Source organism: Benincasa hispida, chromosome 8 (genome assembly GCF_027475165.1).
Source record: "Benincasa hispida cultivar pf3 chromosome 8, pf3_genome.v1.1, whole genome shotgun sequence".
Lineage (NCBI taxonomy): Eukaryota > Viridiplantae > Streptophyta > Magnoliopsida > Cucurbitales > Cucurbitaceae > Benincasa > Benincasa hispida.
The window spans coordinates 14,280,290-14,304,274 of NC_143485.1; the positions used below are offsets into that span (position 1 = coordinate 14,280,290).

Here is a 23,985-nt window from a genome sequence, read left to right on the forward strand (position 1 = left end):
TTGGCATTCTATGCTCGCATTTTTGGTAGTTTGCTCACATTTTAACATGAACTTCAAAGATTTTATTGAGGATTACTATAAAATATCAATGTATGTTGCATGTTACTCTCCTCAACTTCAACATGTACCGCATGAAGATTACTGGATCACGCACCCTAATATACTTGTCTTACATGCTGGCCTATCGTTGTTGAGGAAACCTGGTAGACCAAAGAGTTCACGATACATAACGAGATGGATTGGACACAACCAAGCACTTACTATGACGTGGGTTTTGTAATCAGTTAGGTCATAATCGAAGGAAGTGCCCTTCGTTACAAAGATAGGCTCCAAACAGTTAGGGATTTTTAGTATTAACATTTTTATCTTGTAAAACTATTTTTATTGTGTAAATAATATTGTTATCTTGTAAATACTATCTTTATTGTGCAAATAATATTTCTTATTATAATTTATTAAGTTGTACATTATTTTTTTTAAATAAGTTGTACATTATTTATTCAAAATAAATATTTTTTTTCTTTTAGATCATGGCTTTAAATCCAGGACCTATTGATCCTGATGTTCTGACCAATCGATTCATCGATCATCAGTTGTATGGCAAGATCGTACCACTAGCGAGATATCCAATAGATGTCGAGAGGAAATTGTCATGCACTATCCCACTCCACCCTTGAATACTACCGTTACTTCATACATCTAGATTTTATAGAGTTGCTAGATTGGGATTCATTTAGCTAGATTGGCATCTCATCACAACACTGGTCGAGAGATGGAGACCTCAGATGCATACATTTCATATGTCCACTGGAGAGTGCACTATCACTCTATAGGACATAGAAGTGTTGTTCGGATTACCTGTTGATGGTGTGTCGGTCTCTGGATTGATGTATGATAACTGATTGCATATTTATTAACTGTACCTTGGTGTGACCCTAGACACCGATAAAATTAAAGGATCGAGGTTAAGTTTAATATGGTTAGGAACACAATTTCGTGAGCTGGCCAATGATACGGACGAGGAAACCGTCATGAGATATATGCAAGCATATATACTGCAGATAATGGGTGGAAGTCTATTTTCTGACAAATCAAGTCATTTCGTTCAATGTTCCTGCTACTGTTAACTAACCTCTATGATGCGGGACGGTATTCTTGGGGTGAAGCATGTTTGGCATAGTTGCATAGACAGTTATGCAAAGCAACAAAACCTGAAGTTTCACGAGATCGCTAGACCTTCGATACTTTTGCAACTATGGGCTTGGAAACGATTTCCAACAATAGCTTCACAGCTCCAACATGTAAATGACTCTCAATTAGGTAGACGAGCCTACGGTTCTCGGTATGTTATTTTAATTCAATTTAATTTTTATATGACTGATCTAGTTGATTCAAAATCTAAATTATTAATTTAAAAATTTAGGTGGAGAGACAAATTTTGTGTGACTAGGACAACCACACATGTAGTTAGCCAATACAGATACATGTTTGATCTGCTTCAACCTGATCAGGTACATTAATACTGAACTAAATTAAATTTTTATACAAATTTTTATTGTATTTGTCTTTAATATTTTTCATATAATTTTTTGTGTTTTAGATTATTTGGAAGCCTTACAAAGTTGTTATGGATACTTTGCGCAATTTATGTATAAATAGTCAAAAACATATGATAGACGATAAGTCCTCTTATATGTTTTCACATTGGTGAGTGGTATCTTCCTAACAGGGTAATGAGACAATTCAGTTTTTAGCAGGATATCTCATCGCCTTGTAATACTAAACTCTACTGCATGACATCGATTTAAGAATTGGAGATTGGTTTAAAAAAATTGCTAATCTGGTAGTGCGATGACATTATCGTGCAAGTTTTATTGCAATAGCAATTTTTATTGGGTAGTTTGATAGGGATGTCACTCAAAACTACATCAGCTGGTATAATGATATTACAAGGCGCTATGTTACTCGTCCGGAGCAGTTGTGGGTCATCTGGTACATAAATAAATATTACCTAATTATTTTCAATTTAAATTTATTTTAAATATTATCTAATTGTTTTATAATTCATAGAGATTGAATAACAGTAGACTCTGTGATGTTGCAAATGATCCAAACCAGGTTCTTGCTATATGTAGTAACAACGAGAGTTATATGAAGGAGATACATTATATGTACGATATAACAATTGTTCCTAGACGTAGAGGACATGTTCGAGAAGAAGAATATGAGTTTGATGAGGTTGCCCACAATGTGGAAGAATTGTCCCCCTATGATGCAGATGCAGAGCCAAACTGATTATGTTAGTTTGATGATGATGATGCCAGCATTTAGTATAGGATATTATGATTCAGAGGCTGATCCATCGTCTTCATACGTGCATGGACATGGTCACGGTTATGGAGAGCATAATGAATATCTATACTATGAAGCGCCTGCAGAAGTACTAGAGCAACCTCAAATTCAAAGTCGACAATGACAATTAGCTTGAAATCGACAACGTCCGCCTTATGGGACACATTGATTTTTTTAATTATTTTTAAATGAATGAGATAATAGTTATATTAATATGAATATTTCAATTTATATTTTATTATTTTTAAATTATGGAAGAAAACGTGAATGAGATATTATTTTTTATGATATTTCTTAGAATTAAGTTAAGGATTGAAGGTAATATATTATTATTAAGAGTTAAGAAAATAGTGGTAAAAAATAATAACAAAGGGAGGTCGAATATAATAAATAATAAAATGAAAATGGGAGGTCGAATATTAAAATAATAAAATGAAAAGGAATGAAAAAGTGAACACTCGACTAAATAATAAAATGAAAAATGGAGGTATGAGAAAGTTAGAGTGTTCAACACCCTTGTCCTTTGTTGAGTTTTGAAAACTTGACATACCGAAATTTAAAAAAAAAAAAAACTACAATATTTCTCTAAATTATTTTGAAACTACAATATTTTTCTAAATAGTTTTAAAAACAACAATATTAATCTAAATTTACCTTCTTGAAAATATAAAATGCTAAAAAAATTTGATATAAATAAAATAGTTATTCAAAATATAAAAATGTTAAGAACTTACTTGACTTTTGGGTTTTGGTAGAACAAGAAAAATGCATAGAATTGAAGAACCTTGATTAAATTTTGATAAAGTACAGGTTATTTTTCTCTGAGGACAAAACACTAAAAAAAAACTAGGAAAAGACCTCTGCCTCTCGATCCATACTAAGCTTCCTTTATATACAGATGGGAAGCTTTTCATGCATTACATTAATAGGACACGTTGATAATTTACAACGACGCGTTATCATGGATTGTAAGACACGTTTTTACAGAAGATGACACTTTAAAGTCTAAAATTTCATCTGTACAATACTTTGACACAATGACACATGTACAATATTTTTATCTTCATTTGCAATTTTGATTATTTTGTCTTCTACTTATTTGGATTGGTTGATTGAGTTAGAGTGTAAATATGATGCATAAAATTAGCAATTTCGTTCCCATCCTCTTCTTCTTGAATGTTGGATGTATTTTCTTCTTGGCTAGTATTGGATTGAGACGAAATTTGTTAAAGGATAATGTTGAGTTCTTCTTCATTTGATACTTGTGCCATTGCAGCCATCAGTTTATATTTATGAGTCAAGAATTGTTTAGTTTTTTGTAGGTTTGGCTCCATATTGTGGAGATAGATGGAAAACCATTTTTCCACCACTTTTTTTTTTTTAAGCAACAATTGTGTTGAATTTGTCCCACCATTTGATTTTGTATGTTCGGAAAAGACGGAAGACTCCATTTGATTCTATGATTGAGTAATTCCAGCAAAAGATCCATGCCAGATGAAAATAATTTGAAAAACATATAGTTAAGTTAAAAGAATTTGAGAAAATATTATTTGAAAAGTATTTAAAACTTTCAAGAATTGAGTATGGTAGGATAGTCTCATTAAGGCCAAATATATCCCACCAATCATTAAATCATAATGGAAAATTTTGAATACATGTTTTGTCAAATATTATGAACCAAGAATGATTAAAATTACTTAACCAAAACATATTGTACGAAGAATCCTAATTTTGATAATCAATGTAAGAATAAGGTTGTGGAAGAAATTGATAAGAAAATCTTTTTTCGGTATAAATACTTTGATGTCATTTGGTTGGAGTTAGAACACGAAGAATTTTACTTTTGAAAAGGCAATTCTATTAGGGTTGTAATTGTTTCTGTTATGAGTGATTTCAATTGAGTTACCTAGGAATTCCGACTCAAGAGTTATAATATATGAAGTTTCGATCTTATTATGGTAAGAAATAGACTATGAACCACAGATACTTCATGTGAGACAAAGAATCAGTATCAGACACATATCGGATACTGATACTTCGTAGATACGTATCTAATACGCGATTTGACGTATCTATATTTCCAAATACTTTCCAGATATGTATCTGACACGCGATTTGACGTATCTATTTCTATGAGTACTTTTTTTCTTTAAATAAAAAAGACAAGTAACTCATCTAATCTTTCCCAATCTAAAATTAGGCAACCTATTTAAAAAGTTCACTACTTGAGTCCAAAACTAAAAGAAAAAATAATAAATAACGGACCAAACACTAGACTAGAATCATCTAATCTCCATCTTCACATTTGAGTCCCCACAAAGTCCACCAAAATATAAACCATTTGGATATCTTCAACAATAAGTTCTTTGTTTATCTTCATACTTCTCCCTCTAATTTTCTTCTTCTTCTTCTTTGCAATATGAGTCACTTTTCTATTGCATTTTATTAATTATTGTACTTCAACATCTTAGATGTTGCTTTTATTGTATTGTATTTCAGTGTTTCTATTCTGTTTTATGCTATTGTTATTAACTTGTATACTAAATTCATCTATATTCTAGATTTTTTTAAAGAAAAAGAAAATGTATCTACAACATAGCAATATCCTCGTTTTTTAGAAATATATATTAAAAAATAATGCATCCTTAGACGTATCCGTATCTTAGTTTTTTAGAAATTGACGAATCATCGTATCCGTATTGTGTAGCCGTATCTATGTCTATGCTTCATAGGAAATAGATGAAGATGGTCTATAATTAAAGGTTTTGTTTGAGGGCATAACTTCTTAATTTTGATAATTTGAGTGTATAATAGCTTGGATGTAAGTGGTTGGAAGAGTGGATGACTCCTCAGTTTTGATAGGATAAGAGTTTATTGTCAAGGCAGAAGGCTTGGATGGGATGGATGATCCCAAAATATGAAATTTATTTGATAATGGTATTGTTTGAGTATTTTTTTCCTTTTTGATCCTCCATTGCTTGTGATGATTCTGAAGGGTCTCATACCAAGAGTTCCATAACCGTGTTCAGGTCGCTCCGATTTCACAGTGACCGAAATACAAATGATATACATTCAACACATACAGTTATGCACATAAGTCTAATTATCGGCATGCTCAGATCAAAGTAAATAATAGGGAAAGGGTTCCATACCAGTTGAAGACTCTCTTCGAACTTCTGAACCCTAAGCAGCGGATCCCTCCAACAGATCCACTAACACCCGACGGAACCTCGACAGCAACAGCACGATCAATACGAACACGAACGCTGCAGTAGGGACGACACCACCATAATGAACCCCGAGTATTCTCGGTGTGAAAATCCAAAGAGTGGGCTTTGGTGAGTTTGGTAGAGGACAGAGGACAACGATTCGTGTAGACTATAAGCAAATGGGAGATAATACGGTGCTATCATATAACGAAAATGCTTATCATATAGAAGAGCTACACGATCGTGTAGGAAAAACTGAACGATCGTTTAGGAAAAACGTATACGGTTGTATAGAGAAATCATGGGGTAGACGATTGTTTAAACGGAAGAGCTACTATCGTATAGGCTCTTGAGCGATTGTTTCACAAATTCTTTTGGGCGGTCGAAGCAAAATTGAAAAGCACGATGCAAAATGAAAAAATCTTTTCATTTTTAACCCGTCGGTTACCATAACCAACGGTGCCTGCTACCCCCGTCCGAACGTGGAAAAATGGATTAATTATCATATAATTAATTAATTAATATAATCATATTATATTTATATCCTATAGTTTGATATCACATATCTATTATAGTATTTTCTCCTCTACTTGATATAAATCATATTTATATCTAATTTCTTCCAAAATAATGTATCTCATACATTTAGCCAATTATATCATATATAATTAACCAGTCCAATTATATCATATATAATTAAACTTCCTCTTGTCAATTTGAATATTTCAAATTAACCCAAACACTGGTTCTCAACTTTATCCAAGCTACCCAGGGGACCTAATGGACTTGTGGCTCAAAGCTCCAACGGTACGTGAATAGCTAACTAAACTCTTTAGCCTCAAGATCCACCATCTATTAACTGTCAGTGATTCCACTAAAGACTAACAGCTGAACTCTTCTTACCACAGATATATTTCTGTGTCCATCGGATATAACCAAACATGAGTACGATGACCCTTCATAGATGCTCATAAGTATAGTTGGGCCAATTTATCGTTTTGCCGCTGTAGTTACATCTCACTCTTTAAGCACCATTGATTCATCTAATGAACAATACAACATAGTCCAACTATGTGTGAACACCTCTCGGGCCAAGAGAATGTGTGTGGCACCACATCGTTCAAGCCCCGGAATCAGCCCTTAAGGGAGCCATCTATCTACTTACCCCTGCCTCGGAGAAAGAGTGAATTCCATCTTGTATAATTGAGTTCCCAACTCCCAAATTAGACGAATCCTCAAAATGGTAGGTTTGAATTGGCGACCAGGCCACTCGCACCCATACAAATCAAAGGACCACCCTTAATGGCAAGAGTTCCTAACTCACTCAGGATTGAGGTCATGTTACCTATGGTCATCCTAGTGAAGTAAAGTCTTTGTCATGAACGGTGTTATATAACAAGACGTTAACACTTCGTGATCAGGTCTTATACAAACTCTTTGTATAAAACGCCCCCGCTCGCATGTCCCCAACATGAATGATCAGGATCGAACCATCTGTGACAAGTCACAACAGTTGTGACCATTCCACAAAGTTGATTGCATCCGTAGTATTACCAGAATAAGGTTTCCCTCTTATATCCATATACTACAGACCATTTTGGTTATCACTCAACACATGATCCACTTGTATGTCACCACATACATGCTTGAGTCACATACAGATAACCATGAATTTTATGTTTATTGGTTTGTGGTAAAGCAAATAAAACAAGTAACTGAGCAAAAATATAAGATGTGAAGTAAATATCATATATTATACAACACAAGCGTTTGTACAAACTGTTTACAAACTATAGGACACGAGACTTTAGGGCATCAACCCCAACAATCTCCCACTTGTACTAAAGCGAAGTGGGTGTACAATAAACTGGTACAAAACAATAAACTAGGGCATAAAAGCCTAGTACAATAAAATCTCCCACTTGCCCTAGTCCAGCCACGGGTAATCTTGTACACCCATGCTCCGTAGGTGACCCTCAAACACTATAGCCATGAGAGCCTTCGTAAACGGGTCAACAACATTAAAATGACTTGGGTTAGATTGATCCGTCTCATCTTCTCAACCTCTTGAGGCGTCTTAGGACACATGTCCTTAGATAAAGTGACTCCATGCTTGAAAAGTAGTAGGCCTCTCTTGGAGTCCTGCATTGAGTACTTGAGCAAACAATTGTCAATGTACGATGCTTGAGACAGTGCTAGCACTTTGTTCTTACGATTCCGAAAGATATGTATATCTAGAACAAACTAAGCCTCTCCCAAATCTTTCATTTAGAATTGGGTTGCTAGCCAGTTCTTAACTGCAGTCAGTAGACCTACATCATTCCCAATGAGTAGGATATCGTCTACATACAACACTAAGAATAATATTGAAGCATTGATGATCTTCTTGTAGACACAAGATTCATCAACGTTTTGGTCAAAGCCATACGACTTCATCGCAACATCAAACTGTATGTTCCAAGATCGAGACACCTGTTTCAGTCCATAAATGGACCAATTCAGTTTGCAAACCTTTTGCTCTTGACCTTCTGCTATGAATCCCTTGGGCTGCACCATATATATGGTCTCCTCAAGATTGCCATTTAGAAAGGTCATCTTGACGTCCATTTGCCAGATCTCATAATTATAATAAGTTGCAATGGACAGGAGGATGCAGATCGACTTTAACATGGCAATAGGTGAGAAAGTCTCCTCATATTCGACTCTCTCTACCTGGGTATAACCTTTTGCCACAAATCGAGCCTTGAAGGTCTATACCTTTCCATCAGCACACCGTTTGCGCTTGTAGATCCATTTACAACCTATAAGGCGAACCCCATCCGGCTGATCTACAAGATCCCATACTGATTTAAAGTACATTGACTCCATCTCGAGATCCATGGCCTTGACCTATCCATCCTGGTCTACATCCTCTATTACCTTTTTATAAGACAACGGATCCTCAACGTCGCCATTTGCTACCATAGCAAGGATTTCTGTGAAACCCAGATAGCGAACAGGTGGGTTCGCAACCCTCTCACTACGTCGAGGTTCCTTCAATTCTTGAGGTGGAACCGACCTACTGGATGAACTCCCATCAACAACTCTTGTTGATATAGCAGACTCTTCAATAACTCTTGTTGAAGTTTCAGTAGTTTCATTAGAAAGCTCACAAAACACGACTTTTCTTCGTGGACTGTGCTCCTTTATACGATCCTCCTCCAGGAAAGTAGTGTTTGTTGAAACAAACACCCTATTTTCCGTCGGATCATAAAAATAACCCCCTCGTGTACCTTTGGGGTAGCCTACAAAGAGGCATAACCTTGACCGTGTTTCCAACTTCTTGGCATTAGCCTCAAGCACATGTGCAGGGCAACACCAAATGCGCAAGTGATGTAAACTAACTTTACGCCCGTTCCACAACTCCAAAAGTGTTCTTGCAACACTCTTGGAGGGAACACAGATGAGTATGTACACCAAGGTCTCCACTACGAAACCCTAAAAACGAGTCCGATAAGGAAGCACATCTCATCATCGAGCGAACCATGTCTAACAAGGTCCTATTTCTCCTCTCCGTTACACCATTCTGCTGAGGTGTACCTGGTGCTGAGAGTTGGAAAACGATTCTATGTTCTATCAAATAGTCCTGGAATGCCAAGTCCAAAAACTTTCCACCTCAATCTGATCGAAGTGTTTTAATTCGTCTATCTAATGTGTTTTCAACTTCAGCCTTGAACTCTTTGAACTTTTCAAAGGATTTAGACTTCCGTTGTATAAGATAAACATACTCGTACCTAGAGTAATCATCAGTGAAACTGATAAAATACTCATAGCCACTTCAGGCTCGCACATTCATAGGACCACAAAGGTCAGAATGTACTAACTCAAGAGGCTCTGTGGCTCTAGAACCTTTTCCAGTAAAAGTCGTTTAGTCATCTTACCCTCAAGGCAAGATTCACACACTGGCAAAGAATTTTCTTCTAACTCACTTAGAAGTCCATTCTTCACCAATCTCTCAATCCTATTGAGATTGATGTGCCCTAAACATAGATGCCAAAGTTAGGCATTTTCTTTTGGAGAAATTTGTCGACATTTTGATTGAGTTACGACAGTTTTGAACATTTCAGTATTATGGAGGGAATTAATGGTTAACGACCTTAGCACATATAAATTTGATTCTGGATTTTTTGTGCAAATAAAAACACCATCTTTATGAATAAATGCTTTATTCAAATAAAAAGAAATAATGTATTTACATTGCTATAAACACTTTATAGAAATAAGGTTCCTTTTTAGTTCAGGAACAATATATACATTATTCAAAATAAGAAACCTATTCTATAAAGCTAACTGGAGTCCTCCCACTGTCACAACTGAGACGACGTGCCCGGTGCCTACTCGCATCGTCATCCACCAGCCTCCAGTTGTCGCCAAGATCTAATCCCCTGAAAAGAAGAACAAACATGGTTAGTGGCGCCTAAATCAATTATCCAGGTAGAATCATCATTCTCCACTAAACAAGTTTCAAGCACAAGTAAATCACATTTACCTTTATTCTCCTTGGCTACTTTCTTGTCCTTCAGATACCGAGAACAGTTCCTCTTCTAGTGTCCATCTTGGTTGCAATGGAAAAACTTTCCCTTAGCAACTTGTTGACGCCTCCTTGGGGCGACAGGCAGTGGATTAGCAAGTGCCTTCCCTTTTCTCTTACCACCCTTCTTCTTCTTTCCATTTGCAGAGTTAAAAGAGGAAGGTGCAAACTTCGTTCCTGAGGTTGAACCTCTATGGAACGTCCTGGAGGATGAAGCAACATTTGCCTCACCCTTCTGCCTCTCCTTACTTTTCAGTAAAGATTGGTATGTCTACAACTCGTTGAGGAGAGTTATAAGGTTATACTTCATTTTATTAATTGCTAACAAAGTGCAAAAAGCTCTCCGACAAAGAATGTAGGATTATGCTAACCTGGCTGCCCTCATCGATGGTAGACCCATTCAACATTGAAGTGGACCATCATGTTTAGCACATGTTCACGAACAGAGGTGCCTTCTTGCATTTTGGAGTTGAATATGTACTTAAGAGCCTCATGCATAATCTGTTCAGATGGTTGTCTAAACATCCCCGCAGGGACTCCATATCTCATGTGCTGAGACCATAAGCTCATGTTTCTTGGCCAAGACTTCAAAAAGACTTGCCAAGATATAGGCTCGGGCCTTCTCATTCGCCCTTGTCCATCGCTCGTATGCCTCTCGAACATTTCGAGCGGCATTTGGAGCTGGAATAGGAGGACAAGCCTCCGTGAGAGCGAACATGAAATCCTCGATGATTAGGATCATCGTGGTCATGTGTTTCCATGTTGAAAAATTATCACCAGTTAGTTTTTTGGCGCTTAACAACGATAAAGTGGCTGTTGCTGAAAATACGAACAAAACGTTATTAGATTTTGCTAAACCACTTTTAAACCAATCAGTTTTGCAAAACAGTTTCAAGTACCCTAAGTTATAGACTTCTATTTTGCAATGATGCCCTAGTGAGTCAGTGGAGCCTCTTTGCTAGGATGAGACATTCTCAACCATTAGGCAGGACCAACTCTTGGAACTAAACCTAACAACCACTATTTTTCGGTCTAGAATCATTAACCTTTAACTATTCCGCGTAAGTGTAACCCCTCGCTTTTGGTGCTAGAGTCCAGCCCTAATGTGTTTACTGTAGGGAAAAGACAAATTAGGACAAGAGAGTAAATTACCTTATCCTCTTACAGGAGATCAAATAAAGAAACATGCAAAACTGCCATCCTTTAGGGGGACACTCCCAGGGTGCCTCGAGGCGATGTGCAGTAACTTTATTCAACCTAACGAGGGAGACCGAGGGATATGCTGTCGCACTTCCCGCTCCCACTTACTATGAACATTCTCTCCATCCACTTTGATATTGACCTACCCAAACACCATCTGTTGGGGGGACAAGCCAAAGGTGCTGCGAGGCCGAGGATAGATCTCACGGTGTGGACGATTTAGAAGAAAAGTGAAAGGTTTAAGTGAAGCATCTTATGCCCCAAGTATCTCCCATTGAATGTTCTACCTATGATTCATTAACCTAGACAATCTGGCTACTGATATTTTTCTAAGTATTCTTTTAAAACTCTATTCATAAACAATGTTTTTCTATGAAATATGAATAAGTTCAAGTAGTCACATTTAAACACTTTAATGGACTGTCCTTAACTTGCATGCATGCATTAAATCTATCTAATTCACCTTTCCAGGTAAGTTCCTAGGTAGGGGTGTTACGTTTCCGTCAACTTAAATACCCCAACCTAGACAGAACCTGCCTTTAGACAAAAGGTCCCTTATAGATAGATTTGCTACACTTTAACCTTTTATAAGCCAATTTAATCCTATTAAATTGATTAAAAGATTAAAGCCTTAGGGTTGCTAATCATATTAGAACCATGATCTTAGGTCTATCTGATCCATGTTTTAAACACTTTAAAACCATGAATTAAACCTAAGCGAGCATGCATGTCTTTCTTATTTCTCTTTAACTTTTAAAAAGAAACAACTAAAACCATTGCGCACAACAAGGCGTTTATAACATTTATAAAATAACCTATGTGTCATGCTTCATGCAATGTCTAGTCATTACTATATATATAACTTTTATATAACGCGTAACAACCAAGCAAACATGCTATCATTCACCCTTATACTATAACAATTATAATATAAAGATGATGCATGTAAATGCTTTTTATGCATGCATAAATATAACTCTTATATTATATGATGCATGAACATGCTCTTACATAATAAAATCATGCTTCTCTAAATTATAACAATTACAATAAAGAGATGATGCATGACTATTGCATAACTATAACGCTAGAATGTGTCTTATGCTTACAGCATGCGAACAAATATAAATATGGATGAATGAACAACAAGCTCATGTTTCCATAAACTTGACGATGTAAAGATGGAAATGGAATGTGGATGTTGTGTTATGCATTACTACTTCTAAATATATGCCTTGTCAACTATATGCTTGTAGTATGCTATAGAGTAATGCGTTGTCACAAGTTTCCTTGCGCTGAAACCAAGTATAATTCCAACGCAAGTTTCTCAGAGTAATCCGAGGTCGAACACAAGGATTGTTTTTGTTAATGTGTTACTTTCGTGATATATGCGACCGATTTTACAATTAATAACAGATTTGGTTTGTACATGAATTTAAATTACGATAAACATAAATTACGTTGATAAAATAAAAGTGCGATAAAAGTAAAGTCCTAAACTATTATGATACAAGATAAAAGATTCATGATACATGATACATGATACTGAGTTCGAGACTGACTGTGAAGTTATACAAAGGATTGTGTTATGCGATGAAAAATCTTAATGTATGAATCAGAAATAGAAAGAATAATTAATAAAAACATCGCAAGTTTGTTAACTGTGTTAAAGATGTAACTGAGGTTTCGCTTTCCCTTGGCATACACCTCTCGGTGATCAGCTGCGTTCCCATATCTCTATGGTGAAACAGGGATGAACATGATGAACGCAAGGTTGCTTCCATCTCTGGAAGTACTTCTCGTCTTTAGTTAACGTATTCTTCCAACCCTCTCTCGATAGGCGGAATGGCATCTTTACTTCTGCTTTCACAGGTAAAGATGCCGTCTAGCATGCTTTAGCTAAACATAATTATTTCCTTAACATAGATTAACCTACTTGCTTAATTCTTATTAATTATCCAAGGAATTAAGAAAACATCATAGAGAAAGTGAATCATGGATGAACGGAAATAGACAGAGAGATGATAATGGAAATGAACATAACAATTAATACTAAGATTAAGCGTCTGATACATGGTGTGAATGACAGAGTAAAGAAGATGAGTACAAGTGATGAAAAACGAGATAGAAACAAATACAGAAGAGTGTCAACGTCTTGACACAGATCTGGACGGAGGTTTTTCTTGCCAGCGTATGGAATGGATGAAGAGAAGAGTTTCCATCTCAGGCTTGCTCGTCTGGTAGAAGTGACCTTCGTATAGAGCTTCAACGACGGGGATTGAAAGGATTCTTTGCCCGGAGACTCACCTCTCGGCCTTGTCTCTTGATTCTTCCTAGATCTACTCTGATTAATCGCTCAACCAGTCTCTCTCTCCGATCAGTATTCAAGTCTTCCGTATCGAGTATATACAAGTATCAATTCTCCCATATCCAGTATATCTTTCAATGGAATTGCAAAAACTATTTATAGGCGAAGCTTTGACTCTTTGCAGTGTGGTCTCCACTTTATTGTTAAGGCAGATCCTGAAATGGTAGAATGGATATTCCTTCTGTTACGTAATCAATCCCGTCAGAAATGCACAATTGAAAGCTGTACACGCGTCAGAATCCTCCGCAATTGCGTTGCTCTTTACATCTTCGATCGTTTGCCCACATGCGGTGTTGTTCTTGATTACTGCATGTGGTTGAAATTGCGTTGATTACAAATCTCTTGATTGATTGTCGCATCCGCCGTCATTGCGTTGATCGTCTCTCATTCTTGATTGACGGGCGCAATGCGACGTAGATTCGTTGTTCAGTTTATCTTTGAGCCATGAACACATGCGGTGACTTGATTTCCTACAAAACAGAACTAAAACATTCTCTTCTACTATCGCAATGGTATTAGTGGGTGTATTGATGAGAATTTACACTTCTCGCATTTCTTAGCCAATTTTCATACTATCGACGCAACTTTTCTTTCTTTTAGCCGCAATATCTAAATAAAACAGTATAAATAACTTGTATTTCTACAAGTTATCAATAACCCAAGGTGGGATTTACCATATGTGCATACCATATGACATATAAAACATACATCGCATGTAACAAACAAAGGATTAATGGATCGGGATGAGCCTTTACACAAAAAAGACCGGAATGAAAAACTCTATCTATTACATTTTTCATTGAGCAAATCAGTTCACAGGCGAACTGGGTCTTGAACCGCCAGGAGATTTTCATCGTATAGCAAACTCCAGCAGGTAGACGATCGTTCAGCACGCACTAGACGATAGGAACATAAGATAATGATCGTGTAGACGACGAGGAGGCTACGAAGCCTGATCGTCCATGCGATCGTGTAGCACAACGACAGGTAAAAAATTTACCTTGCGTTACTAAGCGATCGTTTAGTCAGTTACTAAGCGATGAAGCTTGCTGACCTAAACGATTATCTAGCGCACGCGCTTTAAACGATACGCGAGAGTCTCATTGTCTAACTCATGTGTGCATCTTGGTAAACGATTTACCTTGCGATGCTAAGTGATCGTTTAGTTAGTTACTAAGCGATGACGCTTGCTGACCTAAACGATCGTCTAGCGTGTGCGCACATTAAATGATACTTAACGATCGCGTACCCGATCATCAACCTAATATGACCAACTCTTGATCACATACCCCATCGTTTAACCGATGTGTTCAACCGCGATCACATACTCCATCATCTTTATGATGCGATGCACAACGATCGTGTAGAACTTCTTCTGCACGATGCGGTCGATCGCCTCCTTCCTCGAAGAGTCGCAACTTTTGCCCAGAACTTCGACGAACGACTCAAGACTTCAAATAAACTTTGAATACAAACTCGATAACGATTATTGATGCCCAAAAACGCAAGGGCCTTTACAAATAACCGCAAATGTAAAGGGATCTTAAACAAATTGAGGCTATTCATCTTGAAAACATCCATTAACCGGCACATCCACAGCAGATTTAACAATTAAAACAGCGTAGAAATGCACCCACCATGAATGTATATGTTATTTAATTGCAACAGATGAAATCAGAGTATCAGAAACCTGGCTCTGATACCAATTGAAAGATCTCATACCAAGAGTTCCATGAGTGTGTTCAGGTCACTCCGATTTCACAGTGATCGAAATACAAATGATATACATTCAACACATACAGTTAAGCACATAAATCTAATTATCGGCATGCTCAGATCAAAGTAAATAACAGGGAAAGGGTTTCATACCAGTTGAAGACTCTCTTCGAACTTCTGAACCCCAAGCAGCAGATCCCTCCAACAGATCTACCAACACCCGGCGGAACGTCGACAGCAACAGCACGATCAATACGAACACGAACGCTGCAGCGGGGATGACACCACCACTAATGAACCCCAGGTATTCTCAGTGTGAAAACCCAAAGAGTGGGCTTTAGTGAGTTTGGTAGAGGACCGAGGACAACGATTTGTATAGACGATAAGCAAATGGGGGATAATATGGTGCTATCGTATAGCGGAAATGCTTATCATATAGAAGAGCTACACGATCATGTAGGAAAAACTGAACGATCGTTTAGGGAAAATGTATACGATCGTATAGAGAAATCGTGGGGTAGACGATCGTTTAGACGGAATAGCCACTATCATATAGGCTCTCAGGCGATCGTTTCAGAATTCTTTTGGGCGAGCAAAATTGAAAAGCATGATGCAAAATTAAAAACTCTTTTCATTTTTAACCCGTCAGTTACCATAACCAACATTGCCCACTACCCACGTCTGAACGTGGAAAAAATGGATTAATTATCATATAATTAATCAATTAATTAATTAATAAATATAACCATATTATATTTATATCCTATAGTTTGATATCACATATCTACTATAGTAATTTCTCCTCTACTTGATATAAATCATATTTATATCTAATTTCCTCCAAAATAATGTATCTCATACATTTAGCCAATTATATCATATATAATTGAACTTCCTTTTGTCAATTTGAACATTTCAAATTAACCCAAACACTGGTTCTCGACTTTATCCAAGCTACCCAAGGAATCTAATGGACTTGTGGCTCGAAGCTCCAACGGTACGTGAATAGCTGACTAAACTTTTTAGCCTCGAGATCCACCATCCGTTAACTATCAGTGGTTCCACTAAAGACCAACAACGGAACTCTTCTTACCACATATATATTTCTGTGTCCATCAGATATAACCAATCATGAATATGATGACCCTTCACATATGCTCGTAAGTACAGTTGGGCCAATTTACCATTTTGCCCCTATAATTACATCTCACTCCTTAAGTACCACTGATTCCTCTAATGAACAATACAACATAGTCCAACTATGTGTGAACACCTCTCGGGCCAAGAGAAGGTGTGTGGCGCCACATCATTCAAGCCCCGGAATCAGCCCTTAAGGGAGCCATCTATCTACTTACCCTTGCCTCGGAGAAATAGTGAATTTCATCTTGTGTAGCTGAGTTCCCAGCTCCTAAATTAGACGAATCCCTAAAATGGTAGGTTTGAATCAGCGACCTGGTCACTCGCACCTATACAAATCAAAGAACCGCCTTCAATGGCAGGAGTTCCTAACTCACTCAGGATTGAGGTTATGTTACCTATGGTCATCCTAGTGAAGTGAAGTCTCTGTCATGAATGGTGTTATATAACAAGACGTTAAAACTTCGTGGTCAGATCTTATACAAACTCTTTGTATAGGATGCCCCAGCTCGCATGTCCCCAACACGAATGATTAGGATCAGACCATCTATGACAAGTCACAACAGTTGTGACCATTCTACAAAGCGGGTCGCATCCGTATCGTTACCAGGATAAGGTTTCCCTCCTATATCCATATACTACAGACCATTTTGGTTATCACTCAAGATATGATCTACTTGTATGTCATCACATACATGCTTGAGTCACATACAGATAACCATGGATTTTATGTTTATTGGTTTGTGGTAAAGTAAATAAAACAAGTAAATGAAATACAAGATGTGAAGTAAATATCATATATTATACAACACAAGCGTTTGTATAAACTGTTTATAAACTATAGAACACGAGACTTTAGGGCATCAACCCCAATAGATTCTCATTCGAGAAATTGAAACGCTTGAAAGTATGAGGCTTTGGTTTGCGGAGGTGTTGATCGTTGTTGTTGTTCTTGATCACAATCATTCTTTTCTTATTTCTTGTAAGCAGAACACATTCTTTCTTTTCTTTATCTCTTTCACTCTCTTTTTCACTCTTTCCTTGAAGAAATTCTCTTGTAAGGTAATGGGGAAGAGAGTTTATACTTCCTTTTATAACTTCAATTTTGAAGTCAAAACAAGACAGTATTGTTTGTCATCTGGCAAAAATTTGTCGAGAAATCAGATTTTCAACATCTTTTTGTAAAATATCTGTAGTTGCTTTGCAATCAACATACATTAAAAAACTTTTGTTTATTAAATCACTTTGGAATTTGTTTATACATAAAAGAATTGATATATTTTTTTTAATGGTTGAATAATTTTTTTTTAGATCCTAGTCAAATACCCTAGTGATATATAATTAGTTGTTATTGACCATTGATGGACTGTTTGACAATGCCACCATATCCTATATCTGATACATCTATTTCTACTGTGAGTGATGCATGTGTGTTGATGATGTATATATTTTCTCTTAACTTGTTTTTTCCATCCCATCAATTTCTTTTTTTTCCCTCTTTATATATATATCTCCCTCTTTACTTCTCAAATCGCAGTTACAAATTAAACCCAAAAATCAAATTCCATTTTTAATTTCTAACAACAATATTTTCGATTAATACATTGAGTTTATCTTAAAATTTTGGGACGTCACAATGTATATATTGGATTGACCTATCTCAAGAGAAAATATTAAGAGTAACCAATCTTAACTTTAAACTCATAATTGTTGCAATCTATTCTATATTATCAAATAAGTTTTATTTTAAAAATTCATTAAGAAAGGTATTTCGATACAGTTGATGAAATATAAAACGTATGTATGGTATAAAATTTATGAGATTAAAGGAAATTAAAGTTATATTTTGTAAAGTTTTGTGAATTTTTGTAGAGTCCTTCATTAGTCATGTTGTAGGTTAATCAAATTTAAAACTTTGAAAAGCTTGATATTATTGAACCAAAATATCAATTTTTTTATTGTTAAAAAAGACTAAAATATTGTAAAAGGACTAAAATATTTTTTTTAATAAAAAAATATGAATTAAAATGATTTAGAGTAGTAGGGCAGTAATGATTTAGATGAGTAGGGCAATAAATTAAAAATTAAAAAAAAAAAACTGGCGTCGCCCAGATTCGAACTGGAGACCTTCAGTGTGTTAGACTGACGTGATAACCAACTACACCACGACACCTGTTGTAATTCTTTTATACAAAATAGTAAAAATAGAAAAGAAAAAAGAAGAAAACTCAGTAATTTGATACCACGAGTTCTTCACAATTGGCTTCTTCCCCGATTGCTCACAACATCACATCGTTTCGTCTGAACCCTAGAAATTGTCTCTGCTCTCTGAATCTCCGATCCACCACCACCAATGGCGGAGCCTCTCGACATGAGCTTAGATGATATCATTAAGAACAACAAGAAATCCGGATCCTCAAACTTCAGAGGTCGTGGCGGAGCTTCTTCTGGACCAGGTCCTTCTCGCCGTTTTCGCAATCGTGGTCTTAACAGAGCAGCGCCTTATTCTAATGCCAAGGTGAAGGATTTGGGTTTTAACATCCCGCTTTCGCTGAATCTTACTACCATCGCCATCCTCTACCTCTTCTTCTTCTACTACTTCTACTTCTACTTCTACTTCTACTGCCAGTTTCTCAGTTCTTTTCAAAACGGACTTGGGTATTTTCTTTTTTTTTTTTTTAATGTTTTAAAAAACCTGGGGGTTTAGGCGCCCGAGACGGCTTGGTCACACGACATGTTTGTAGATCATGGTGCGGCATATCCTTCACAGCCTCCACGGGCCTCTGCTATTGAAACTGGCACCAAGCTTTATGTTTCTAATTTGGATTATGGTGTCTCAAATGAGGATATCAAGGTATTTCAGTTTCGGATTTGAGATTTTGAACATGAGCGAGTTCTTGTTTTCTTTTTCTTGTATGGATTGTTAAGGCTCGATTCTAATTTTATGTGCAGGAACTGTTTTCTGAAGTTGGTGATCTCAAACGGTATTCTATCAATTACGATAAAAGTGGGAGATCAAAGGTATGTTTCAAGTGTGCCATACGCAAGGGCTCTTTTATGCCTTTAGCCATATCCTTACATTTGTTTGGATTTTTTCTTCTTAGGGAACAGCGGAAATTGTTTTTTCACGACAATCAGATGCTCTTGCTGCTATAAAGAGATATAACAATGTTCAGCTAGATGGGAAACCCATGAAGTTGGAGATTGTAGGAACTAACATCGTCACACCTGCTGTGCCTGCTTCGTCTAATGCCGGTTTTGGGAATCCAAATGGATTTCCGAGAGGGTACTCATTTCTTCAATTCACATGTTCTTATTTCTATTTTTCCGATTTATGTTTGCAATTGCAAAAAAATCATCTACTAACACAGTTAATGGTATGCGTTCAGATGTTGATACAAATTTATTTGCCTTACAATAACTTTGTAAGGCTATGATTCAAGCAATTGTTTTCTAGAGTTGTATTGAGGTTTAACGTGGATTTCTCAACATTTTCTTGTTGTTCTGACTTAGTTCATGGCTAAATCCTTTTTTTCATTATTTTTTGACATTGTCCCGTGAAAGTTTTGAAAAGATCAGATTAAACATGAAAATATTAAATTACGACAGCTCGTCAAGATATGTGTGTACAGTGTTCTTACTACTTAGAGAAGGTATTTTTCTTGTAACAACTAAGGATGTAGTAAATAGTAATCAATATGTGTCTCGAAGAAAGAGGGTTACACTTGTATGAGGAAAATAGGGAATATAGAGGGGAAAATGTAAGAGAGAGCACACACTCTCTTTTTATTTTATTTTTTATTTTTTATTTTTTAATATTCATGAGTGTCCAAGCTAGTTTATGCATGCCTCATCTAATCTCATGGGACAACCTGCCTAATCCTGCAACATTTGAGTGTCAAAGAAACTTGTAAGATATTAAATCTTAGGTAGGTGGCCACCATGGATTGAACACATCCCTCTTAGCCCTTCATCAAACTCAAGGCCCTTTATTTATCTTAGGCCAACCCATGATGGTTCACACATCTATATTTATAATCAATAATTGAACTTTCATTGAGAAAAAGTACATTGTATCCATGACTTAAATTGTGGGTGTCTAACCAACTTATTCACACCTTGGCTAATAGTATTAAAAAAACCACATGAACCTACCTTTGATGTTGGAAAACTGGATATAAGTATCTTTAGCTATTTGAGTGTAGGTCTACAACTCATCTAGTTGGATCACTACACGAATTTATTGTGGATTAAACTTACAAGATTTTCCAGTGAATGACATTAAGGGCCTGTTTGACTTGAGAATTTTTTTTCCCTAAAAAGCTCATTTTTATTGAAACATTTTTTTTATAAAAACTGATTAAAATACATTTGAAAAGCTGTTTTGAATGGTTACCAAACACTCTAATTTCTTCCAAAATGACTTTTTTTTTAAAAAAAAAAAAAAAATTAAACCCTTGACAATGTGTTCCAAACACACCCTAAGTGTTCAAGTCCTACCATATTTTTTGCGAAAAGAACTTGATCTGGATTCCTTCTTTTGCACGCCAAACCTTATAGAAAAGAGTTTAGATAATGATAACTTGGATAGTCTATTGACCAAGTTTATTGAATTGAAGATGAAAGATCTCTAGTTACAAGAAATTAGTTTTTGTGGCATTGTCAGGAGTGCATGCTATTATGTGGGGCCATTGGGGGGAGAATAATAATAGGATCTTTACAGGGTTTGAGAGGTCTTCGGTGGTACAGCGTCTCTTTGTGAGTGTGGTGACAAAGCTATTGCGTAATTACTTGGGTCTTGTTTGCCTCCATGTTTTTGTGGGCTATTTTTTATATGTCCTTATATTCTTTTTTTCTTTTTCTCAAGTTTTTTTTCCATAAAAAAAATAATAGTTTTAGTATGGAAGTGTTTGCTGCTTGAACATGAATACAGCTAAATGGTATTTACTCTCCACCCTGATTTAATTTTATGCAAAAAGAAAAAACTTGAGAAAAAAAAAAATTAAACCCTTGACAATGTGTTCCAAACACACCCTAAGTGTTCAAGTCCTACCATATTTTTTGCGAAAAGAACTTGATCTGGATTCCTTCTTTTGCACGCCAAACCTTATAGAAAAGAGTCTAGATAATGATAACTTGGATAGTCTATTGACCAAGTTTATTGAATTGAAGATGAAAGATCTCTAGTTACAAGAAATTAGTTTTTGTGGCATTGTCAGGAGTGCATGCTATTATGTGGGGCCATTGGGGGGAGAATAATAATAGGATCTTTACAGGGTTTGAGAGGTCTTCGGTGGTACAGCGTCTCTTTGTGAGTGTGGTGACAAAGCTATTGCGTAATTACTTGGGTCTTGTTTGCCTCCATGTTTTTGTGGGTTATTTTTTATATGTCCTTATATTCTTTTTTTCTTTTTCTCAAGTTTTTTTTCCATAAAAAAAATAATAGTTTTAGTATGGAAGTGTTTGCTGCTTGAACATGAATACAGCTAAATGGTATTTACTCTCCACCCTGATTTAATTTTATGCAAAAAGTGAAATGTTAACGAAGCCTGCCTCATTAACATCTGGTCTATCACGGAGAGATTTTAATTGTGTGATGTTTCGTAGAGGCCTTTCCCTTCTTTACCTTGGTTCCCCCCATGACTTCTGCCTGCCTCTTGAAGAGTTATGGTAGTTATGTTGTGCAAGTGATCATGCATTTGCTAGTGCACATTTTGATAGGAACGCAATTAGGAATAGTGTAAGGGCATATTAGTAATTAGATGGGGGAGGTGGTAATGGCATTTAGTTATAAATAGATGGAGGAGGAAGGATGGAGTTGGGCATCTAGTGAGTGAACTACTCCTTGAGAGTGATCTCAAGAGGGAGGGTGCAAGTATCTTGAATTTTACTTTTGCCTATTATAATTTCTTGATATTGCAACATATTAGTTTCCTATATTTTCTCTGTTCGGATACCAAACATATTTCAATTTTATGGGGATGACCCTGGTCTTTTAATGCTTCAGTTGGTGCTAAAGTATTCAGTGTTAATTATGTTTTATGTATTTTAAATAAAATTGCTAAATTCTAGGTTTCTCATCCAATTTTGATTGCTATTATAGATTCTCTTAATCAGCACATGTTTAATAAATTTTCATTTGATATTAACAGTGGACGTGCACTGGGCCGAAACCGGGGTGGTGGACGAGGACGTGGTCCTGGAAGAGGAGGCCGTGGACGAGGGAGTGGAAGTGGTAGAGGTCGTGGTGAGAAGTTATCAGCCGAAGATCTAGATGCTGATTTGGAGAAGTACCATGAAGAAGCAATGCAGATCAATTAAATCATTTGGTGTCATTTTCTGGGGCTTGATATCCCTAACTTTGTTAGGTGCTTGATGAAAAATGTGACAAGGACACGGTTTTCTATTTTGCGAGTCATATCATGAAGCCCTGACCTTGAGAGAACTGCTAGACCTTGCTAGGATGTGGAGTTTGGGCTTGAATTGTTGTTTGTTGCAGTAAACTATAAAGAGGTGTTCATATATGCTTGAGTTTGTAATCTCCAGTTACTTATCTATTTTAATCTGCACCAATCCTCTTTATTTTCCATGAAAGTTGCACTGGAACTGGGAAAGTCCTCACACTCCTTGTCTACATGGAAGGATTTGGGTGCATGACATGGGAAGTATTGGTCCCAACAAAATCGACCACATCTTCTGGTGTTGAGGCCAAAGTTCTGGTACACGGTTTCTTAATCATAATTCCTTGTTAGAATGATAGATACAGATATAGCTGACAATCTTTTCTGTATATGTTAATTATTGGGTTCTGACTGCAGAATTTCTACTTTATTGCATTGCAGTTGGTTTTATGAATTAAAAGTAATGTGTTAGAATTGGTATGCAGTTACCAACTGTTGGCATGGAGAGGGAGGGAGGGGTGTGGAGATGATTACCAACTGTTCAGGAGTTGGCATTGACTTTTGAGGCCCCTGAACCATAGAGTTAGAATTGGTATGCAGTTAGAAATCAGTGGTGCTTTTACCTTTACTTCAGTATTGTGTATGCCTTTTACTTTCCTGTGGTTGTAGTATGACAACTAATATAGGCTGCAGTCTTGTTTCTTCCGCTAATTTTGTTTGAGAATATTCCAGAATTTTTCTTTCAATAAATAGAAAGCAACGCATATACCATACAGTAATTTTGGCGTTTTGAACTTTTGAGTCTCTTTTCTGTTTTTCATGTTAATTTATTTTAGCTTTAAAATCCTTAGAAACCCTACAAGTAGAGGAACTATGATACTGTCATTGGACTCCAAGGGTAGAAACTCTATTGCAGTATTGGTCGGTCAGAGTAGGAGGACCAACACTGAAGCTGGGTATAATTAGTTGTTCTTATCAAAGAAAAAAAAACATTGAAACTAGATATAATTTAGATTTTACGGAACTTATCAA

At 36.3% G+C, this 23,985-nt stretch overlaps 1 protein-coding gene and 1 non-coding gene across 3 annotated transcripts; one reads left to right on the plus strand and one right to left on the minus strand.

Annotated features, from left to right (window-relative positions):
• Positions 1 to 18,651: 18,651 nt before the first annotated feature.
• TRNAV-AAC (transfer RNA valine (anticodon AAC)) lies at positions 18,652 to 18,725 on the minus strand. Its single transcript has one exon. It is a non-coding gene; the product is annotated as a tRNA-Val (tRNA).
• Positions 18,726 to 18,758: 33 nt separating this feature from the next.
• LOC120083559 (THO complex subunit 4A-like) lies at positions 18,759 to 23,732 on the plus strand. Of its 2 annotated transcripts, XR_016531455.1 has the most exons (7): positions 18,759 to 19,070; positions 19,260 to 19,406; positions 19,505 to 19,573; positions 19,657 to 19,838; positions 22,705 to 23,065; positions 23,148 to 23,271; positions 23,439 to 23,732. XR_016531455.1 is itself a non-coding variant. In XM_090316621.1 (5 exons), exons 1-5 carry the CDS (start codon positions 18,906 to 18,908, stop codon positions 22,871 to 22,873), a joined length of 732 nt encoding a protein of 243 aa, XP_090172747.1. In that variant the 5' UTR covers positions 18,759 to 18,905; the 3' UTR covers positions 22,874 to 23,139. The 2 variants fall into 2 exon arrangements, 1 of the variants encoding a protein (XP_090172747.1); XM_090316621.1 differs by lacking the exons at positions 23,148 to 23,271; positions 23,439 to 23,732 and having other exon boundaries at positions 22,705 to 23,139.
• The last annotated feature ends 253 nt before the right edge of the window (positions 23,733 to 23,985 follow it).